This window comes from Stenella coeruleoalba (genome assembly GCF_951394435.1).
Source record: "Stenella coeruleoalba genome assembly, chromosome: 6".
Classification (NCBI taxonomy): domain Eukaryota; kingdom Metazoa; phylum Chordata; class Mammalia; order Artiodactyla; family Delphinidae; genus Stenella; species Stenella coeruleoalba.
Window position 1 is genome coordinate 116,319,693 of NC_137151.1, and position 22,575 is coordinate 116,342,267.

General features: G+C 47.4%; 1 protein-coding gene across 1 annotated transcript in view; it reads right to left on the reverse strand.

Moving 5' to 3' along the window:
• IRS1 (insulin receptor substrate 1) overlaps positions 1 to 19,538 on the reverse strand; it is a 61,099-nt gene extending 41,561 nt beyond the window's left edge. Inside the window, exon 1 of the mRNA XM_079925225.1 lies at positions 15,752 to 19,538. Within this exon, the coding sequence (XP_079781351.1) occupies positions 15,773 to 19,516 (3,744 nt within the window). The 5' untranslated portion in view covers positions 19,517 to 19,538 and the 3' untranslated portion in view covers positions 15,752 to 15,772. The remainder of the gene's footprint in view (positions 1 to 15,751) is intronic.
• Between the last annotated feature and the right edge of the window lie 3,037 nt (positions 19,539 to 22,575).

Consider the following 22,575-nt stretch of genomic DNA (forward strand, 5'->3'; position numbering starts at 1 on the left):
AGAGATCAGTGATTACGGGTGGAATGTAGAATGTGACCGAAGCACCTAGATGTATTACAGATGCATGAAGCAACCTCACTGAAGCATGTGGAGATTATCAGGTGCTGACCTAGGTAACTGGAAACAGGCACATCTACAAAACTAAAGGCAAAAGAAACTGCACTCTAGTTGATAAAGTCATTTCCTATAGGCCATGGGTTGACAATTCTGACACTTCTATGTACATATATGTAGTGGAACTGAACAAATAAGTAAATGGATGAAGGATGGTGACAGCCAGGTTTCTCACTTTTGGGGTGGGAGGTGCAGATAAGCAAGGGAAGGAGGCTAGAATAATCCATACAGAAATTTATTAGTTTATACATTAGTATGAACTCATGCTTAGCTTAGTATAGTTACAGATGGTTACATGCAGAAATTTTTATAGATATGTGTATATATATATGGGTTAGTATACACACACACATTTCCTTACTCTGACAGCTGAGAGGGCAAAAAAGAAATAACATCCCAGTAGGAACAAACACATCTAGTGCCAAGATCTTGGTTTCTAATACAATTCTCCAATAAAAGGAATAAGGGCTCCTTGGAGAAACTGATGATTCTAGGACTGGGGCAGGAAACAAATAAGGTGATCATGGAGTATCTTATAATAACAGAAAGTAAGGAAATGCTTAAAAAAAAATACTACGGAGTTAATAATGAGCAATAAAACAAGTTTAGTTAATTATAAAAATATTCATGTATTCTGCTCTCTAAATGGTTTTCAAACAACTTTAAGTTTCCTGGCCACTTTAGAGAACCCCAAATTATAAACTGTATTTGATATAATTATTGATTTTTTTATAGAAAAGTTGGATGATGCAAAATTTCTTTCAGAGGCAACTGGCTCTACAATTAAATTTAAGCAATTAAATATTGATATATATTATATTAATTTATTTATTTAATATATTGATATATATAAATATTTATTTATTTATTTAATATATTATATTTGAAACCCAGAAAGTCATATTCAGTTTCATGAGCATTATCCAATCACTTATGAAATATTTTATGTTTATGGCCTATTTTCTTCTACGAATTTCTGTTTAAATTCATTTCCAGTCTTATTTCCTCTTTTAGCAAACTGATTAATAACAGTACCAATGTTGTTATGATTTCTTGTTTTATCTTCTGCACGTTTAAATGTATTCACTGTTTTATCTTTAATTTGTTTTTAGAACCTTACAAAAGTTTTTTTTTACTACATAAATTTAAATCTCCTGATAAAAATATAACTCATATTCAATTTACAAAAAAATAGAAGGACAAGGGTCATCACTTGTCACCACTACTAAAGTCAGAATGAGGGAAATAGGGCTTCCCTGGTGGTGCAGTGGTCGAGAGTCCGCCTGCCGAGGCAGGGGACACGGGTTCGTGCCCCGGTACGGGAAGATCCCACATGCCGCGGAGTGGCTGGGCCCGTGAGCCATGGCCGCTGAGCCTGCGCGTCCGGAGCCCGTACTCTGCAACGGGAGAGGCCACTACAGTGAGAGGCCCGCGTAACGCAAAAAAAAAAAAAAAAAGAATGAGGGAAATAATCTCAGATTTCGTCACCATAAAAGCTGGTAACCACTAGAAAAGTTACCTCAACATGGTGGAATTTACTCTCGTGATGTATGGATGTAACAGGAACATACCTGAAGATCCTTATTAGTAAATTACACAGTAACAGCAAAATAGAAATATTTTTTAAAGAGTAGTTTCAAGATATTGGTCTTTCCTCACATTTTGTATAAGGAATAAATGTAGAGAAAAGCAAACATATTAAATAATTGTCCAACAGAATTTTCAACCAAAACTTCAGAAAAGAATTGGTATGACAAATTACCAGCTTTGCATAATAGTCTTCAAAAGAAACCTCTTAGTACGCAGTGAAAACTATCAATACTACCATCCAAAACTACGACATAGCTGTGGTTCATGACACCAGCACACACATGTGGCCCAACACACAGTGGTGGCCACAGCTGTGGCCAGTCTTTTCCAGGGCCTCCTGGAGACATCACACACCCCGCACACCCTTCCCATGGTGTCATCTGTTCTAGATCTTGCCTTTCACCTAAGACAATCTTCTCTCAAGCAGACACACACGAATTTCAAGTCTTACTTCCCTCTTTCAAATCCTGCCCTTTGACATCAGGAAAATCTGACTTTGCTTCATTTGTGAGTCACAAGGCAACCTTAATCATGACTGAAAAACCCCAAGGAGTACAAATGACGTACTTAGATCCAGGCCAAAGGACGTGATGAGTTTTAAAGTACATGAACAAATCAATGTCAACCCCTCAAGTCCAGAAAAAGGGCCAGTATCCCTATTCCTTCTCTCAGTGGATGTTATTTGTCCCCCGAGAAGGCTGATCCTCTCTAGCCTCTCCCTCAACCAGTCCTCATGAAAAAAAGCTCTATGAGGGTCTGAATTTTCATGTGTTTTCTTTACAGTTGTAACTCAAAAACTTAGGGATATGCCTGACACTCAGTAGTATCTCACTAACTCCTTGTTGCATTCATTAACCACAACTACAAACATTTTGAGTCCTTGGCGATTCCCCAAAACTATCTTCAAGACCAGTTATGATTTCTTCAAACTTCCAGGTTCAGTAATTACAACAGTTTAATTATGGAATGAATGGAAACATGTAAGACAAGAAGTACCACCAAGTGTCAGACAGTGGTAACGTAGCTAAGAAAAACTCTCTGTCCTCCTGAATAGAATAGGATTCTGCTCTCCAGATAAATGAGGTGTTGGCACCTTTCCCACACTGTGGTTTAAAAACATATGGTCCCACATTCATTCATTCAGTATCTACAACAAATAGTGTCAACCAAATGCCAGACACATTGCACTAAGCATGTAAACCCAGTCAACCACCTTGGCAGAGAGAAAAATAGCCTAGCTCAATACCCGACACATACCCACTGGAAACACTTGCAAATTTTAGAAAGTAGCCTGAATGCCAATGTGACTGTGCAGGACCAAGAAAACTGAAGTCCTATTTAAAATAAAATAGAACACATTTATGTTACAGATCCTGGGGACTTGTGGAGTTTTATAATGAAAGGATGACAAATGTTTTGCTATATGTAAAATTGCTTGGATGTTAATTGTTAGCGTAATACTTAAAATTTCAAGCAATGTTTAAAAAGAATTGCTATAATAGCTGAATAGCTAGTTTAGAACATACATTCTACTCATCAAACTAGCCCACGCTTAATCAAGAGCGGAAACAGGGGAAAAGTCTCACATCTTGGCAATTAGGGTCAATTGCTGAGACCAAGGTAACTTTTTAGCAGAGTAGTAAGAAGTACCACACTTGCAAAATTGAGTCGTTAAAATTTAATTCCTTTTCCCAGACCTTACCTATATTTTAGTAGAAGGGCTAATTAGCAACAATATACTGGAGTGGAAGAAAAAGAATGAGCATAGGGACAAATCAGAAGGCTACTCTATGAATCAAATACTTAACAACTGGCCTCTTTTTAAAAATAGAGGTAACTATGATACAATAATTATTTTTCAAATACTTTTCTCATTGCTTTTGATATCTTAAACCTCGGTGAAAATGCTATGCTCTGACCTAGATCAGTAGGCTACAATTAACATCAGAAGAACTCTATTAGCAGAATAAAAGTTGATGAACTACTGTTGGAAGCAAAGAAATAAATCTTGTCAAAACAAAGCAAAGTTTCTGTCAATCTTTAAAAGAATGGTTTGGGGGAACAGAGGAAGTTTCCAAGGATTTCAGACACAGCAATGAGGCAGCTGTAATTAATTTTCCCCAAGTTTTCATATCCGGTCATATCAGATTGCAAAGACTCCTGTAATTTTGTTTGACTATTTTAAAAAATATATTGTTAAATCTGAATATGATTTTTAAATATTAGGCAAATGAAATGGCTTGAGGTACTCAAAATATATCCAACAGTATTGTTTTTGTTTGGAATTTTTCTAAAGCCGTCTTCTCCTTGGTTCAACAACTCTCTCCAGAACTGTTTGTTGATATACAAATTTTTAACTCGGCAAGCATTTTGTGTGCACCTCCACAGATGCTGGAGTCATGAAACAATTAGTGACACTACTCTCAAACAGTTTACAATTTTTAGTAGGAAGGAGTAGCATTAATCCAGTAATTAGAGCCAGGACAGGGGTTTCCATCATCTCTCAGGAAGGGGTAAGCTTTCTACAAGAAAGGAAAGAGACTGGGTGCTAGGTACACTGGAACCCAGCAAATCGAATACTCTAAATGTTTTCTTTGATCATTTAAATGTATTGATTTTATATTGCAAATGCAATTTTACAGATGGTGAAATCCATTCTGAACTCATCAGAGCTAAGAACTCTTTATTTATGTCCCTAAATACCTCCTGCCACTATTTTTTAAAATAATATTCCCCAAGCCAAAAAAAAGCCTGAAGTTTCTTTATCTCATGAGTAACCATAAATCATCTCAGTTGGGGTGGTGAGGAAGCCATAGAATGGGGTTCTATTCTTAGAGAAGAGACATTCATTTAAAATCCACCGAAAAGTAGCTTGTGAATTATATCGAATTGGGTGGCATGGGGTTTTTTTTGTTTTTGTTTTTGTTTTTGTTTTTGTTTTCACACACACACACACACACACACACACACACACACACACACACTGTATTTTATTTTTACAAGAGATAAATAAACTGACACCAAGCATTGTAAATGGGTGACCACAACAAAAGCAACAATGATTGCAATTACCAAACACAAAACACACTCATACCAGGTCATGATATTAACATTCGGTCCAGTATGTAGCATGGGTTTTTGTTGAGGACTTCATCCTGCAAAGATGCTTTCCAAGAGCCCTGGTGGCTGGGAAGCAGGCTCTGAAGGGACAAAAACATTCCTCCTGCGAGTTTCAAGCTGGAGGCTAAAAGCACCAACCATTCATTTTTCCGTCTTGAGACACATTCCTCACCTGGTTCAAAGGCCCGAGAAACAGCAAGCCCGCACACTTTCTAAAGGTCGTCCCTTGCAGGGACTTGCGAGGGACCAAGGCTCAGGCTGCAAGATACCTTTAAAGACCTAGTTTTAGGAATAGAACCCTTTTTACTGGACTATAGTTTCCATATCCTAACCCTCTGCTGCACCTCCCCACTCCCCCCCCCCACGCACACGCGCGCACGCAGACACCCACACCCACCCACACACACACACACACACACACACACACACACCCACACACGCTGTAAAGTTTAGGCAAAAGGGAAAGTTTTAACTATAATCCCAATGTCCAGGGCACCCTACTAGTGGAGGTAAAATATTTTCAGAAATTAAGTCATTACCCATTCTTTAAAAAGAAAATGTAATATTTATATTCCTTAATCTAACCAGAGGAATGGGATCAACTTTGAAAGAATATTATTGTTTAGCTGTGGTTTAAAGCATGCACTGGAATTGGGAAAGGGGGCAAAAACAGCAGTAAAGGGAGGAGTTGAGTGGGGTAGGTAGGAGTTGCCAAGACTGGGCTATAAATACCCTCACTCAGCCAGCCCCTCAAAACACTTTAGGGATCTCCCTCCCCTCCCTCTACCATGACATACTTTATACAGTGGCCCCATTTTGTTTTGTTTTGTAACCTCAGGAACATTTAAGACATTGGGGATTCTGGTAAAAGAAAAAGGTAAATACAGCCTGGTAGAAGATCTGGGGCAAAGAGTTAAAAGCCCTGCTTTGGTTTTAAGTGGGATGTTGCCAACCCTTTGGGTTTGCTTTCCAATAATTAGCAACCCTGCATTACCCAGATCTGGGCTTGTGCTCAGGTGGGAAAACCTCTTTCAACCCATTTGAAAGTCTTTGACTCCATTTCAGTCATTGCTCCCCATCTCTCCTCACTCAAGTTTAAGTTCTCATCCGGTCCAGCTTCCTGTGTCCATGGGAAAAGGGCAGTCTTGGTGAAGAGGCAGAGGGATCGTTCAAGATGCCTCATGTCCTCGGGGCTCTGGGTGCCTTTCCAGGACAACATTTCAATTCCAGTCCTGTGTGAGCCGCCTGAGGACTGTTAGAAAGTATAATTCTCTACTCTAGGAAAATAGTATGAATATTTTCACCAACCACCAATGGCATTAAAAATATAGACAACAGCCTCCGCTACTAGAAGCTCCAAGCAGTCACTTTTTATGTTTTTCTCAGAGGTGAACTTCTAGCTCTCAGTCATCCAGCAAGAGGCATTAATTCATTTGAACTCTCAAAACTATGAGACCCTAGTGTCCAGAAAGTCTTCACAAAGATCCTTAACCTTTATACTTAATCCTACTACACTATATTAAGAACTAGTTATTCATTCAGTCTTGGGGTGGGGGGCTAAGGGGGTTGGGTGACGAATACTTGAGTAATACCATGAAAATTTGAAAATTTAGACACCTTCTCCTTCTCCATCAATTAGCACAAACACCTCAATGTTAGAAAAGGTGACCATTTCTTAACTAATGCTTTTCCTCCTTTGTGGGTTAGGTACTTCTTTTAACCTGAGTATTCAAAAGAGGCATGGAAAATAAAGAGTACTTTTCTTTTTCCCTTTAACAAAAACAAAGCAGTGAGTCTACTGTAAGAGGTATATTGTCTGCTGTGATCCTTTCGTGTAGAAATGTGGGGTCTGCGTGTGTTCTTCCATGGAAGACTGAGCTGTTGGGCATTTACCCAACTTTCTATTACTAAGCTTGAAATTTTATGAGCAGCTCATCTCTGGAAAGATAAACAAAAAACGAGCATTGGTGGTGGCTTCTGAGAAGAGAAGCTGGGGAACTGGAGTGGGAGGAAGGCTTCATTTTCACTCTATACCTTTAAAAAAAAGTTTAAACCACTTGAAACTTACAGCACATGCATGCATTGCCTATACCAAAATATTAACGAAAAGAATAGTGTGAATAGATACAGCAAACTATCATAAAACTTGGTGGTCTTTAAAAAATGCTTTTTAATGTTTCTGGAAGAAACTACTATAAGCTTAAAAACAAGTATGACTGCACACCATCAAAACAAATAGAGAGAGAGAGAGAGAGAGAAAGCTTAAAAAAGAGAAGTGGCAATATCTCAAAGAAGATTATACTTCCCGCCAGAAGCAAGCACAGGAACCAGAGGTCAGAGGCTTAGAGGTTTTCACTACTAAAAATAAAAACCACCTACCCAAAGGGGGAGAAAAAGTCCTTGAATAATAGAGCTTCTAAGACCAAAAGAAAAGATTTTACAATTTCTTTTGCAGCCCTCATCTTCACCCCATGTTTCCTAACACTGAGGAAAAATGCAGATTTTCACGGACTGCACCTTCTGAATCTCAATTTTTCCCCCCAAGTAAGCTGCGCCATAACAAACTTGGTAACTACTTGGATGAATCCTCCTCGCTCCCATTTTTGTCCCCGTTTCCATGTCTTCATCCCCATCCTCTTAACAAAATACGTGTTATTTGGAATACCACAGGTGCTCAATGGTGTTTATTGAGGCAAAGTGGGGGAGGGGAATCATAGTTTAGGGCCTGTCTGGCCAAAGGCAGATCAGTTATTTTGGGGTTGGGAGGTGGGTGGCCTCCATTATTGTAATAATGGAGCTGGAAAGTTCTTCTGATTATTCCCACAATCCCTAAAATTCAAGGCTAAGTATGATTATGTTTCATATCCCATAGAGCCCTTTTAATAATCTTTAAAAGAACAGGGAGATCATCATTGGAGAATATTGAATAGTAGTTAAATACATAGTAATTACTGAATATTTCAGAGACCTTCAACTGCTCTATTTTTAGCAAATGTCTTTTTTTTTTTTAATTTTGCCTGTCTCATTTAGATCATAACCTTCCTAAAAGAATCACGACTTTCTGTGTAAAATATAACTTGTTTGCCACACTAGATATATATGAAGAAAAACAACACCAAAAGAATGCCTCTTTGATCATTTCAACAAACATAACACAACTATCAATTTCTCAAGATTAACTGATACCGTTCAGTACCATGACCTAAATATGTCAGGGAGGATCAGAGAACTCACATCAAAGTATTTTTTGGTCAACAGAAAAAAAGGGGGGGAGGGAAGTTTATCAACATCTTTTTTCTTTACTACAACTTGGGTTATACTGGCATCTTCTTCAGCCCGACCAATTAGCAACCAGTGTATATGGGTTTGGCTCCAACAGGGCCAGGGGTGATGGTGGACAGTGTGACACAGACTGGAAAACAGCAACAACAAACACAGGGAATGGCAAAGGAAGACAATGAAGGCAACACAGCTTAATAAAATATTCAAGGTAGGGTAACAAAACCACAAAAATCTCCTCCCTGCTTGAAGATAAATACAGTTAAAATGATAGTCTGACCCACATATTTAATTCCACTGCTATCATTCATGAAAATGCAGAAAGGGGGTTGAAAAAGAAAAGCAGCCTTTTCAACATAAACACATCATTTGTAAAAGCTCTGTTATTCAAAGATCACTGACTCATTGAAGAAGCACAAATAACATTTATCCAACCAAATCTGTTTTAACAAATAGATGATAGTAGAGCCTGCAGCAAGATTATTAAAATGGAAAACTTTCCTCTTCCCGTAGATGACAGTACCTTATATTTATCTGATCTATCTTCCGCCTATTCCCATAAATTAAGAATGGGACGGCTTCCCTGGTGGCGCAGTGGTTGAGAGTCCGCCTGCCGAGGCAGGGGACACGGGTTCGTGCCCCGGTCCGGGAAGATCCCACATGCCGCGGAGCGGCTGGGCCCGTGAGCCACGGCCGCTGAGCCTGCGTGTCCGGAGCCTGTGCTCCGCAACGGGAGAGGCCACAACAGTGGTCACAGAGGCCACAACAGAGAGGCCCGCGTACCGCAAAAAAAAAAAAAAAAAAAAAGAATGGGAGAAAATACTACCATTTCTATACTGGCAGATAAGAATAGAACCAAAAAGATTATATTTACTAGTCTATCATTTTAAAAAGCTTTACAACAACTCTTTTTGAAACATTTCACAATAGTTTGAAATGAGTATACAATTATACCATACCAACATCAAAATTTAATTCTGTTAAGTTAAAATTCAATGTGATTACAACTTCTGAGCCTGTTTCTATAACATTTTTAAAAGAACTTTTTTTTTTTGTAAAAGAACTTTTAAAGTTTGCCATATAGCTATGGACTCACAAGGTAATGAAATAATAAGTCAATTACATAATTATAAATGTGGTAGAGTATCTATTATTTTAAACACAAGAAAAGTATTAGGGGACTTCCCTGGTGGCGCAGTGGTTAAGAATCCACCTGCCAATGCAGGGGAAACAGGTTCGATCCCTAGTCCGGGAAGATCCCACACGTCGCAGAGCGGCTAAGCCCGTGCACCACAACTACTGAGCCTGAGCTCTAGAGCCCACAAGCCACAACTACTGAAGTCCGCGTGCCTAGAGCCCGTGCTCCACAACAAGAGAAGCCACTGCAATGAGAAGCCCACGCACCGCAACGAAGAGTAGCCCCCGCTCGCCACAACTAGAGAAAGCCCATGCACAGCAAGGAAGACCCAACGCAGCCAAAAAAAAAAAAAGTATTAGTATGAAAAAAAGTTACAGAATCTTTAGTGTGAAACTGACTTCAAACTAATCCACAAGAAGCTATTTTCCTTGAATACAATTTCCAGTAACTCCCTAACATGAGGAAATAATTGAGGAAATGGATTTCTTTAAAACAAAGCAAAACAAAACCTTAAAATTGTGAAATGTTCCATTATACTAAAACAACCAACCCACCAAAATAAAAGGAACCATTCATATACTATACAGCTAAGAAATATATATGATTATAGCAGGAGGATTGGAAAAGCATTAGGTCAATGAAGTTTTGATTGAAAAAGTCAATAAACTATTCTAATGATTTATGAAATACACATGGAGGTGCCCAAAGGGTAGGAACCTCTGAATACATTGGCAACTGGACAGTCAGGATTACACTGGGTCAGCAAAGCACTGTAGAGCTCAAATGACCAATCAAAAATCCTGAAGCACAAAGTCGGACAACAATGATTTCTGCCAGCAAGAACTTTTTCACACATCTAACAGAGAAAAATAAAACTAAACAAAAAACCGTGCACAAATTCCTATAGTTCCCAATTGCCCTCTCAGATTTCCTCTCCATTCACTCAAGTGGATACCTCACTGAAGGATTCTGATGGAACAAATGAGAAACATTGTCCATAAACAGACCACCAGCGCAAGAAGGGGTGATTTCCGACATAATAAACAGAATAATGTCATAGACATGGATTGGTTAAAGCCTGACCTATACTGTCAGGTGGGGAGGGATGCTTCCAACAGCTGACCTTAGGGAGGAGGGAGAGGAACCGAATCCAGTCTAGAGAAGGTTCCAAAAATTTAGACTGGTGTAGTCAGGAAGGTTTGTCTTAAGGTCTGTTAAAACCTGAAAATGCCCCCTCCAAACAAGAAAGGTTAAAAATCAGTCCTGAATCAAACCATAAAGAGTGATCCAGGAGTTAGAACAGGACAGAACAGTATATTCTAATGCACTTCATTACAACCCCATCAATAGCTTCTTCAGAAAGAATCCTCATTACAACTGACCCATTAAAGAATATCAGTCATTTTCTCCAAAATATCCCTACGTTTAGAGCTGCAAAGGAAGTTAGAATAATTTAGAACAAAATTCTCCAGTTACTGGTGAGGAAATATGTACAGAGAAATTAAGTGACTTTCTCAAGGTCGCTCAGCTTAGTGAAGGGCACAGGCTGTGCTACAACCCAAGATCTCTGGCTCCCAGAAGCTGTTTTTTCCATTGTATCATTCAAGATAGCATTAAACTACTTTCCGGGAATTCTGATAAACAAAGAAAAAAAAAAAAAAAGGAGGAGGGAGGGAAGTATGCCCTTTTGGATTCCAAGTCTCTTACTCTTAAGACGATCTTGGAGATACTGTGTTTATCTGGGGGGCAATCAGATAAATGACTCCAACATATGAAATTTTTTATGGATTTATGTTTAACACAAAAAGCTAACCAAACAATGGCAGAAATTAAGAGGATTGTTGGATGCTCAAAGTTTTCTGGAACAGCAGAGAAGCTCACTCCCACCTGCTCAGAAGCAGTATTGGGGCACAGAATTACTCAGGGGCATAGAATTACTTCCTTACATTTTCACCTGCGATGTTTCAAAATGCTGCCTTTGGGGCTTATGATTCAGTGATTGCAACAGGGATTGCTGGCTGGTGAGAAATGCTTATTTGAGAGGGATGGGGAGAAGAAAATACTTCCATGGTATTTCTCTTTGTTATTTCCCCTCTTTACTGTACAAACGACAAATCTGAACAAATTTCCGATCTCATCTGGTACTACATTTCACACAATTTTGGTTATGTGAGGGAGCACAACACAAATCTAGCAAGCTTTCAAAATCAGTGCGCCCAGCCTGCCCTGATGAGCTGTCACTAGGGCTGTCACTGGTCAAAAGACAAATCTGTTTTTGAGAAGCAAGCAGCATTACCTCCAAGCTCAGTGAGGAACCCTACCCAAGCCCTTGTAACGAATTTCTAGATTCTCACGATTTGCAAGCAAGCTACATCAGACGTTTTCATTTCTCAGTGAGCTCCCATGGGCCGAGGATGGTCAGTTTTTGTTGATCTTATCTAGCTTGGTGCTTTGCAAACTGCAAGCACTCAATAAAGGGTTGACCCTAACGTAATTTCAAGCCAAATGTGTTTTCCAAATGATCCCCACACGGTGCCAGCCACAGCATTTGTATTTCCTACTCCGTTTTTTTCTCTCCTCCCTCCCAATAGTAAGAGAAGTAAATGTAAAAATCTTGAGCCAACCCAATCAATCCTACAACCACGTGCTGTAGAGCTCCCTCCTGCTTGCAGATTTCAAGACAGGAAGGTGAAGGAACAGGAACGTGGCGTAGTAGTAAACCGTAGTAAAGAGAGGAGGGAAACAAAATGGGGCACGTCACATGGTCACGGCCTGGATTTTTCTCAATTAAATATAAGAGGAAGCGTGTGTTTCCGGCCTCTGTCAGTGGGCTGGTTGGACTTTCTCATTCTTAGGATTCTGGTCTAGATGGACAAGAATAAGGCCGAGTGCATAACATCCTCTGGGAGGGGGTGGAGGGGGCGTGTACTTGCCTCAGTTCTGTGGGCTCCAGAGGGAGGGGGTGGAAGGAGAGGGGTGGGCTACGGAGGCCCGGCCCGCCACCACCCCTGGACTCCGGACCAAGGCCCCCAATCAACCCTCGCCCGAGGCCCCTCCCCACCCCTGCTGCGGCTCGGCCTACGCTCGAGCTGATTGGCTCCGGCGGGGCCAATCAGAGCCCGGCTGCCCCGCCCGCTCAGGGCCAGACTCTACTGCTCTGCAGGGGCAGCGGCTCGCTCGCCACCGCCGTCAGCCACCACCACCTCACACCACGCGCCGGGGAAGGGACCCGGCCGCCCCCGCGCCCCCAGGCGACCGGAGGAGGGCGGGGCTGGAGTCTTCTTAGGGTGGCCTCAGCCTCGCTGCAGATCTCCCGACCCCAGGCCAAAGGGGCTTGCAGGAGGCAGGGGGAGCCAAGCCCCAAATAAATAGGGAGGAATGCAGGAAGCAGAGGTGACCGAGGAAACGGGAAAGTGCCAGAGCCCAGAGGGTGTGCGCCAGACAAAAAGGCCACACAGCGAGGGGACAGGAGGGAGGGAGAGGGAAGGAGAGATGGGAGGTAGCCGTGGAGGTAGGCATCCTGGAAATCACAACTAGGAAATGCAGTGAAAGGAAGAAAAATGGCCCATTTTGTTTTTCAAGGGCACGTAACAAAATGACCAAAAAAAAAAAAAAAGGAACCTTAAAGCAATGGCTGGAGTCTGTGTCTTTGCCAAAGCCTGCTCTATCTGCCCCGCTGCAGTTACAAAACTAACACACAAATTGCGGTGAATGCTGGTTGAAGGTAGATGGGCTGCTATGCCCTTTCTGCCCTCCCTTTTGGGCTCTCAATGTACTCTCTGCGGAGAGTAGGCCACAAGTACTGCGAAATTATGAAATGGAGCCAAAAAGAAAAAAAACCACAATGGCAGGAACATGAAATAAGAGGTGGGAAACAAGGAGCATAGGAGAGGGGGATAAAACAATCCAGCAGGTCAGAACCCAGAGGAGACACGGATGGCCAAGAGAGAGAAAAGAAACAGAAAAGGTGGTCAGACAGAAGGTGAATCAAGGGCAACCAGCAGTCCTGGGCACCTGCACTAAATACCTCAGAAATGTTCCAGTGAAAAATATTCAACAAGAAGAGCTGTTTAAAATGAGAGGTTAGGAGAAAGAGCACACATCTCTGAGCCCCTCATTCCTTTCCTATTTCAGGTTTTACTTGAGAAACAGGAAAGATAGGCAAAGATAGCAATTGCTGAGGAAGTTAGGAAAACAAGGTTTTCACAAACTAACACACTCATTCCCAGGCAAAGTGGTTTGCCACAGACAGGTTTGATTTCTTTTTGTTTCAGATGATAGTTGCCTATCTCATCACATCTTTAAACTGAACAGGGCAAAGGCAGACAAGCAAAATTCAGGATGTAAATGTGCCAAGTAGCATTTGGTACCTCACTTAAAACACACACACACACACACACACACACACTCATCTCTCTCCATTTACATCTTACAAATACATATTTTAGAATTTTTATTGCATGGTGCTATCAAAGCATGGTCTATTGCTACTCCAGGATTATTAAGGATATGCTTATATGGTTGTTCCAGAATATTATATTTTCCCTCAGAAAGCTAAGAATAGAAGATTGTTTTGTTTTGGTTGGTTCGTTTTTAGTGTATCCTCCATATGAGGAGGATTTTCTTTTAAAGCCCTTTTGAAAAACAAAAACTTTATTTGGTCATCAATTTCCTTCAGAACAAAATATTATTTATTCTACTCTCTTAAAAAAAAAAACCTGTTCAAATTAAGAAAACAGGTGAGGAAAACTTATTGTTTGTTAGCCTCATCTTTCATCTCCTTTAAAAGCAAAATCTTAGTTCTGCTGGGTTTTTTTCCCTTCAAATTCTCATTCCTTTATAAATGAAACACTTTGCAACACAAACAGTTAAAGTGGTAGAGATTCACATTTCCAAAAACATCATTTGAAATAACCAAAATTTTTACTGTTGAGGTAAACAATTAAATCTCTCTTCTAGAGAACGAATCATGAAAATAAATCTTGAATACTAATCAAATAAATACTTTGTGTAATATATCATATCACCTAAAATCTTAGTTTGAATGTCTGTATACCTGTACCTTGTTCTACAAAACAGAAAATGATATGGGTCAAATATTAGAAACTGTTAGAATCAAGGAGACTGTGACCACATAATAAAAAAATACCTATCACTAGGAACCCAATACACACATGAATTTCTTATGAATGGACACACATTAAGAAGAAAAAATGCTTTTAAAAGCTCATTCGGTGAAGCATATATAAAAAGACTATCACAAGATAATCAGTTTGTCAGAATAAAGTGTTTGCAAATGCTGGAAATTTCTACATTGCCAACTCATCTCATTATTTGCAAACTATACTCCTCTCCTCCTCCCACAATCATGACCACCAGAAAACAGTCTCAACAGAACCAAGGGCAGGCTAATTTCCTATTACAAATGTTTCTCGTTTTCAATACAGCCTTAGCCACAGACCACCTGAAGCCAACTTTCGACATTTACTGAGGCATCTACTCTTGAACTTAAAAGGCAAACAATAAATATCCTACAAACGAAGAGTACAAGGGTTAGCCCTTACATTCAGTGCAGATGAAAACCAGACTCTTCCATTTCCCTGACTTAATATTCCTTCTTTTCAATGTAAAAATGTTAAGTAATTTTACAGAAGATGTACAGTAGCCCCAATATGACCTGTGTGGTGTCTCTGTGCGGGCCTTTGCAAGGAAAGACAATTGTAAGGCACACAAGCTGAGATGAATTTTCGTAACTCTTAACTCAGTAATGGGTCCCAGACGCACGCAGACTTCACTGTATAAAAGCAGCCGTGCCTGTGAGGTTGTGGGTCGGTGTGAGTAATATTTCATAAATCTTCATGCAGGAAGGAACAAAAAAAAATGTCGCCAATAATTATGTTCTAAAGAGAGTCACAGACGGGTATTTCTTTAAATATGTAAGCCTAAGCAAGCTCTTACTTCTGAATCTTTTTAGGGCAACAGGAATACAAATTGATGCTTCCCACTGCTATTTATGTTGCCTTGTTATTGTGAAATCACACAACCAAAGTACACAGAGCAACTTGATAAAATCACCCTTAAGAGCTCTGAGAAATTACCTTTACATGAAGGGCTTAGCCCCTGTATTAATAAATATTTTTATAGAACTGTCCCTTCCAGAGACTGACCTAATTGTATAGTCAAAAGAAAAGTTCGATAAAGAGATCAAGGTTCTTATCCATGAACTTCACAAACCTCAGAACTGGTATGGTAGGATATATGTCTTGGAAATGCCAAAGTACTTCACTTGGGAACCTCAAAGGAAGAAGCCCTCCTGTGGCTGCTTCTACAGATTTATCGGGCCATCAGCCAGGTGTCATCTCCTGTGCCCTGACCCCTCCCTCCTAGGAGTGCACTCCCTAGAGAAACCGTGGGGAGGAGAGTGAAGAAGGCGCGGGGGCAGGGGAACAGAATTCGAGCGCAAGGTTAAAAGCAATTTTGTCTTCTGACTTTTGTCACCATGAAACGCACCTGCTGTGATGTCCAGTTGAGCTACTGGAGGTCCTCTGGCGGCTTCTGGAAACTGATGCTGGCATAGGCGCTTAAATCCTCGCTGGAGCGGCTGGTGGAGCCGCTCTCGCTGCGTCCCAGAGGCTGATGAGGGGGCGGGGGAGGAGAAGGCTGCGGCTGAGCGGGGCGCTCTTGAGGGCTCTGGTTGAAGTCCTTGACCAAATCCAGGTCTATGTAGTTAAGCCCATTCTCCAAACCCCCGGCGGCCCCGCACACTTGGGCCAGCTCCTTGGGGGCTCCCCCGAGCTCCCCAGGCCGCAGCCACACGTTCTCAAAGGAAGCAGAGCTGTGGCGTTTCACGTCCTCCGTGCTGCTGCTGCCACCACCGCCGCCCCCGGCTGCAGCCCCCCCTCCGAAGGGCACCGTGTTGCCTGCCCGGGTGGCACTGGGCGTCGAGGAGAAGGTCTCGGAGCTGTGCCGCCTCCTGCACCCTTGCGGGTCGGCACGGATCACTTTGGCACTCTGGTTGCGGTTGGGACTGAGGTTCACCCGCGTGAAGGCACTCGAGCCCCCGGGTCCCTGCGGGCCTCCCAGCAGGGAAGAGCGGGCCGCCAGCTCCTCTGCTCCTTGAGGCGCGGCGGGGGAAGCAGAGGCCTTCGAGGATGAGGAGGGCGTGGCCGCGGCGGCCCCAGGCAGGCTGGCCTCCTCCACGAGGCCGCCGCCGCCGGTCCGCATGTCCGCATAGCTGATGGGGGCGACTGGCGAGGTGTCCACGTAGCTCTGCCGGGGACAGCCCATCTGCATGGTCATGTAGTCACCCCGGCTGCTGGGCACTGCCCGGGTGGGCCTGCACACGCTAGCAGCTCCAGGGGGTGCCGGGCCCATGCTGCCCGGCTGGACCCCAGCGCTCTCCCGCCAGGCGGCCCTCCGGCCCGGTCCCAGGTCCATGTTCATGTACTCTTCCGCGCCCGTCTCCTCCTCTCTGGGAGCCGGCTGGAGCTGGGATGGACACCGGACAGAAGGCGAGCTGTGGGAAGCCCCCGGGCCTGATAAGTAGCCCGGCTGATCGCTCCCAAATTCAATATTCACATATTCCCCTGGGCTCTTGGGCTCCGGAGGGGGCAGCAGGGGCGGCGGCGGCTGCGGCTGGGGCTGCGGCTGCTCTCGGGCCCGGGGTAAGGTGCTGGCCTTGGGATCCCCCAGGGACAGCCTCGTGGGCCGGGCCAGGCGGCTGTTGGTCTGGGCAGCTGTGTCCACCTTTCGAGGCAGATGGGGCTGCAGGACCTGGTGGTGGAGATGCGGGAGGCCGGGCTCGGGCCTAGCCGCGCAGTATCCCCCGCCCAGGCTGTCGCTGCTGGTGGACGAGGAGGAATCTTCCGCCGCCCCAGCATAGAGAAGTCGACCCGAGCTGGAGGAAAGGCGGAGGTGCTGGTGCCGGGCGCCCTCCTCCAGCTCCCCGGGGCGCTGGGTGTGCTTAAAGGACCTTGGCAATGAGTAGTAGGAGAGGACTGTCTTGTGCTGGGGGTCCTCAGGGCCATAGTAGCAGTCGGAAGGGCTGCTGGTGTTGGAGTCCCCCACTGGCGACATGTTCATGTAGTCACCCGTACAAGACAACAGCTTGCCGCTACTGCTCTCCACAGGGAGTTTGGGGTGTGGCAGGGCGTGAGAGTGGTGGCCCCCTACCCCATTCGTCCAGAGCTTGCCATAGCTGCTCCCAGAAGGGGCGGCACCGCTGCTGCCGCCGCTGCTGGGCCCGCCTCCAATGTCAGGAGAGCAGCTGCCGCTTGGGGACATCATCATGTAGCCATTGGGGTCCACTCTCTGGGGATGGCGTCTGATGGGGTTGATGATCTGCTGAGGGGCAGACACGCTCTTGGGGCTCATGGGCATGTAGTCCCCACTGCCCTTTCGGCTCCCGGGCACTGGGGCCACCCCTGGGGACATGGGCATGTAGCCATCATCGGTGTGGAGGTTGGAGGTGTCTGGGCGGTGGTGGCCCACACGCCGCTCCAAGGGGTGCATTTCCAGACCCTCCTCTGGGTAGGAGTGGGTGGGCACGAAGGCGGAGTGCCGGTAGCTGGGCACTCGGCCTCCACTGCCACCTCCTGGTGGGTAGGCAGGCATCATCTCGGTATATTCCTCAATGGAGGCCACAGAGGACTGGGATGGGGTCTTCTGGTGGGAAATGGTAGGTGACGTGCCAGCAGAGTGAGTCCGCTTCCGGAACCGATTGTCCAGATCTGCAGCACTGGCTGCTTCATCCCCTGTCAGGGCTGGGCTCGTGCCCAAGCCGGCTGCCGGGATGTAGCGGGGACCGTTGCCACTCCGAGGCAAAATGTAGTGACCATTGGGGGCCGTGAGGGTGGAGGCCCCCTTGCCTCCCATGCAGATGTAGTTGCTCAGCTCCTCCTCACCGCGGGCCGGCGGGGTGTGGCCCAGGGAATCCGGGGTGACACTGCGGAAGGAACTTCGGAAGTCGCAGGGACTGGAGCCATACTCATCAGAGGAGATGAAACCGCCATCACTGGGGGAACCGGACACGGAAGCACTAGACCGCCGTGGGAAGAGACAGTCCGAGGTGGAGCCGTGGCCACTGGTGCTACTGGACGATAGGCTGACCGGGCTGGTGGCGGAAGGCGAGCAGCGAGAAGAAGGCATGGGGATGGAGCGGCTGTGGTTGAGAGGCGGGTGCAGCCGGGAACTGCCGCGATGCCGGTGGGCATGGGTCCTGTTGGTGCTGGGACTCACAGGACTGCCGTCCACAGAGGCAGGGCGAGACATGGTGCCTTCGCCATCACTAGAGGCGCGGACCCGGAAGGAGCCCTGCTTCCCGCCCACCAAGCTGGCCGGGGAGGTGGCAGTGATGCTCTCTGTGCGCGAGCGGCGGGTCAGCCCCACCTGGCTGGGTGGAGGGTTGTTGAGGTGATGCCTGCGCAGGGGGACACTGATGGGGTTGGAGCAGTTGGAGGAGGACTGGCTCTTGCTTCGAGGGCGGAACTCATCGCTCATGGCCCGCATAGCTTCCAGGATCGTCTCGTGCATGTTCTGGGCCACCACAGAGTCATCCACCTGCATCCAGAACTCCCCGGGTCCCGTCACTGCGGAACGGCCCACTTCGATGAAGAAGAAGTTCTCTGAGTGGCCACAGCGCCTGATGTTCATCAGCTGTAGCACCACCGCGGCAGCCTCCGAGTTCAGCTTCACGAAGCTGATGGTCTTGCTGGTCAGGCAGAGGCGGTAGATACCAATCAGGTTCTTTGTCTGACCCAGGCCCTTGGGTTTCAGGATCACCTGCCAGACTTCCTTGAAGGCGGGTCCTGGGGGCACGTCCCCGTAGCTCAAGTCCTCCCCAGCCTCGCCAAGGCCGGAGCTGCCACTGCAGCTGCCCCCGCCGCCTCCCGCCCCGGGAGCCGCGGCCCCGTCGTGGTGGCCCTTGGCACGGTTGTGCAGCTGCAGGAGGGCCTGGTACCAGCTGTCCTGCTCGGCCTCGCTGTCCGCCGCGATGGCAAAGTGCTCGTCCCGGGTATAGAGGGCCACCAGGTGCTTGTTCTTGGAGTCGGCCCGCTTGTTGATGTTGAAGCAGCTCTCGAGGGGGATCGAGCGTTTGGGGGCGCTCGACTTGTGCCGCCACTTCTTCTCGTTCTCGTAGTACTCGAGGCGCGCCGGGCCCCCAGCCTCGCTGGCCGCCCGCAGCACGAAGAATCGCTTGTGCATGCTCTTGGGCTTGCGCAGGTAGCCCACCTTGCGCACGTCGGAGAAGCCGTCGGTCTCGGGAGGGCTCGCCATGCTGCCGCCGCCGCCGCCGCCGCCACCGCGCGGAGGGAGGCGCCGAAAAACAACCGGGCGGGGGGCGGAGGCTCCTCGCCGCGGCCCCGCACATGCAAACAGGGCTGGAGGCGGCAGAAACCCTGACTCCGAAATCCACGCCGCCCTCCGCGCCGGGGAGGGGCAGTAGAGGAGGACGCAGCAGCTGCGCCAAGGCGATAGCCCCGACCGGAGTTTACTGGCGTTTCATGCCCTGCGGGGAGGTTGCGCGTCCGGCGCGAGTGCAGCCCGGATACCCCGAGAGCCAAGTCTCCTCTCAGCCGCCGCGGCCGGGAAGAAGCATCTCTCGCCGCCGGGGCCAGAGTCCGGCTCAGGCAGGCGGCGGTCGGGGGTCCTGGCGTTGCCCCTCCAGACGCGCGCGCCTTCCCTCTTGAGTTCCCCTCTGGAAGTAACGATTCCCGAGGCAAATTAAATATCCTTGGGCAGGGGGAGGCGAGCTGCCAAGTCCCAACGTTGCACGGGGTTCTCCCTCCTCCTCCTCCTTCGCCTCTTCCTCCGCCTCCTCCCACCCCCCCCAACCGTCCCCGCCGCCACCAGCCGCCCAAATACCAGCTCAATCGCAGAGACCGCGGCGCTGCGGCCGTTGCTGCTGCTGCTGCCGCCGCCCGCGGACGCGTCCTCTGCAGCCCCCGTTCGGGCCCATCTCGGCAGGCGGAGAAAGTGGCTTTTCCACGCGAAACGCTACTAGGCAGCCTGGGGAGCTGGGGACGCGCCAGAGGGACAGGCTCATCCCTGCCCCTCGCTCCAGTCGGCAGGGGAGGAGAGGGGGGAGGACTAGGGCGGGAGACGAAACGGGGGGAGGTTGGGGAAGGAGTCGGGGAAGACGTCTCTTCCCCGGGAGGCGCTGCCGCTGCAGTTACTTCTCCCCTCCTCCCTCCTCCTCGGAGAGTTGCCGAGAGCCCCAACCAAAACAAGCGGCGGCGTCTGGCTCTGCGCGCCGGCCCCCTCCGACCGCGCCGCCGTCTCACTCGGAGGAGAAAAACACGTGACGGAGCCTCTGCGCTCCGCAGCCTGGCCGCCGCCGCCGCCGCCGCCGCCGCCGGGAGGCTCCCGCCCGGGTCTCTACATTCCCGGCCGAGCCCGCCCCGCGCCCGCCCCTCTCCGCCCCGCGGCCGTGCCGCAGCAGCGCCCGCGCCCGGCCTCTGCGCAGCGCTCGGGCAGCGCCCCTACGCGGCCGCCCGCCCTGGCGCAGAGCCTTCCTCCTCGCGCGCCACCCAGGGCGCCCCCGGCCCGCAGGAATCCCCGCCGCGAGCGCGGGCGGGGGTGTTTGGGTGGCTACCAGAAAGCACGAGGGGAGTCTGGGAAAACGCGGGGGGGGGGCGAACTCAGGAAGACGCAGGAGCGAGGGTGGGGGGCGACGGGGGGGCACTGCGGCTTCAGAGCCCAGCGTAGGAGGGCCCGGGGAGGAGGGGGCGCGAGAGCTGGGCTGGATCTTACCTAACAGGTAAGATCAACCCCTCCGGAAGGAGGTTTCTAGTCAAGGCTTTTTCTCCCTGGAAATATAAAGGCTGGATTTCAGTTTCAGGGTGATAGGCCATGGTGAGATCTGTATTTCGTGTGAGGTTTTCTAAAGGACTTCTGGGCCAGCCTTCCACCTTGGAATCCCCGCATTTGCTGCAATGAAGTACCACGAAAAAGCAGAGGGACGCCCAAGGGCAGTGATTGGGGGGGTTATGGTCACTCCAAAACAAGAAGAGGGATCCCTGGGAAACGTCGTATGTCTGGCGCGGTGGGGTTAGCTGCTGAGGAACTGAGGGAGAAAATGTCAATATCACTGCTTCTCCCCCCCCCACCCCGCCCCATCCTAGAGAGAGGGCGGGGATTCACACCTTGGGATGAAGGCTTGGGGAGAAAATGAGACTCCCGGCCCTTATCATATTCTGAAATCTATTTGTGACTTTAAAAAGATGTTAGGGACCTACAGAGGGTTCATAAGGCCAGAACTCTACTGTGTAAATATTGGCTGAAGTGTTTGTTTCACACACAGCTTCTGAACCACCCCATACAATTTTTACCCTTGACCACAAGGATAATCGGGAGAAAACAGGATGGTGCCAGCTCAACTGTACAGGAAAAGGCTCCACTTCATGAGTAGAACAGGTCAGCAACTTGGGTCTACTTGCAGAGGCGCTTACACTGTTAGCTTGCTGTCTCAGTGTCACCACAAGCAAATGCTCCCCAAAGTTTTTGTTTGTTAAACTGACCTGTAAACAAGCAGTTTGTCCCCTGCTGGTCCAGGTGGCATTAAGTACCCTTAATAAAATGACACTTGTCACTCTTTTTAACGCTATCTTATTTTCCCACCCCATTGCTGGCCCGTTTTGGGGTCGCCAGCTCTCAACCACTGCAAGACGCTCGCCGGGAAACGCAGCAGTGGAGGCGCCGGGCATGCTCAGTGACGGGACCCGCTGGGAAGCAGAGGAGCGCGCCTGGGCCTAATACCGGGCTGAAGGGCGGGGGGAGTTTCTTGGGGAAGCCTGCTGATTGGTGGGGCTGCCTGTCTTTCAAGCCTTGCATTGCAGGAGGGAGGTGGGGAGAGAGGGTGAGGGTACCAAGGTAGGTTGCAAAGCGTAGTTAAAAAAGAAGAACAACCAAAGACGCCATTCAGCAGCGTGTGATACGTGAATTGGGGGAGCCGGTATCTGCAAGGCGGCTACTCCCCACCGAAGCCTGGGAGCTTCTCATTTCTTCCCTCACCTTCTTATTCCGTGCCATCGTGCAGCCTCATCTCAACCTGGTTAATCTATAATTTGTGTACTCGCTATTGAATTGAAAGCCCGCCCTTCTCCACTTCTGACAGCTTGGTGATGTGGGCACACGTGCCCACTACAGCAAAGCTATAAATAGCAGATATAATCTGGTAACAAGGCGGCAATAACAGTGACCGGGATTCTGGGGGAATAGCGTGCTTCACGGGGAGCAGAGGAGGGAGATGTGAAGCAGGGAAGTCTGAAGTTAGTAGTAAAGTAATTGTGGGGTTTTACCCTTGGAGGAAAAAAAAAAGGTAGAAGTGTTGTTTA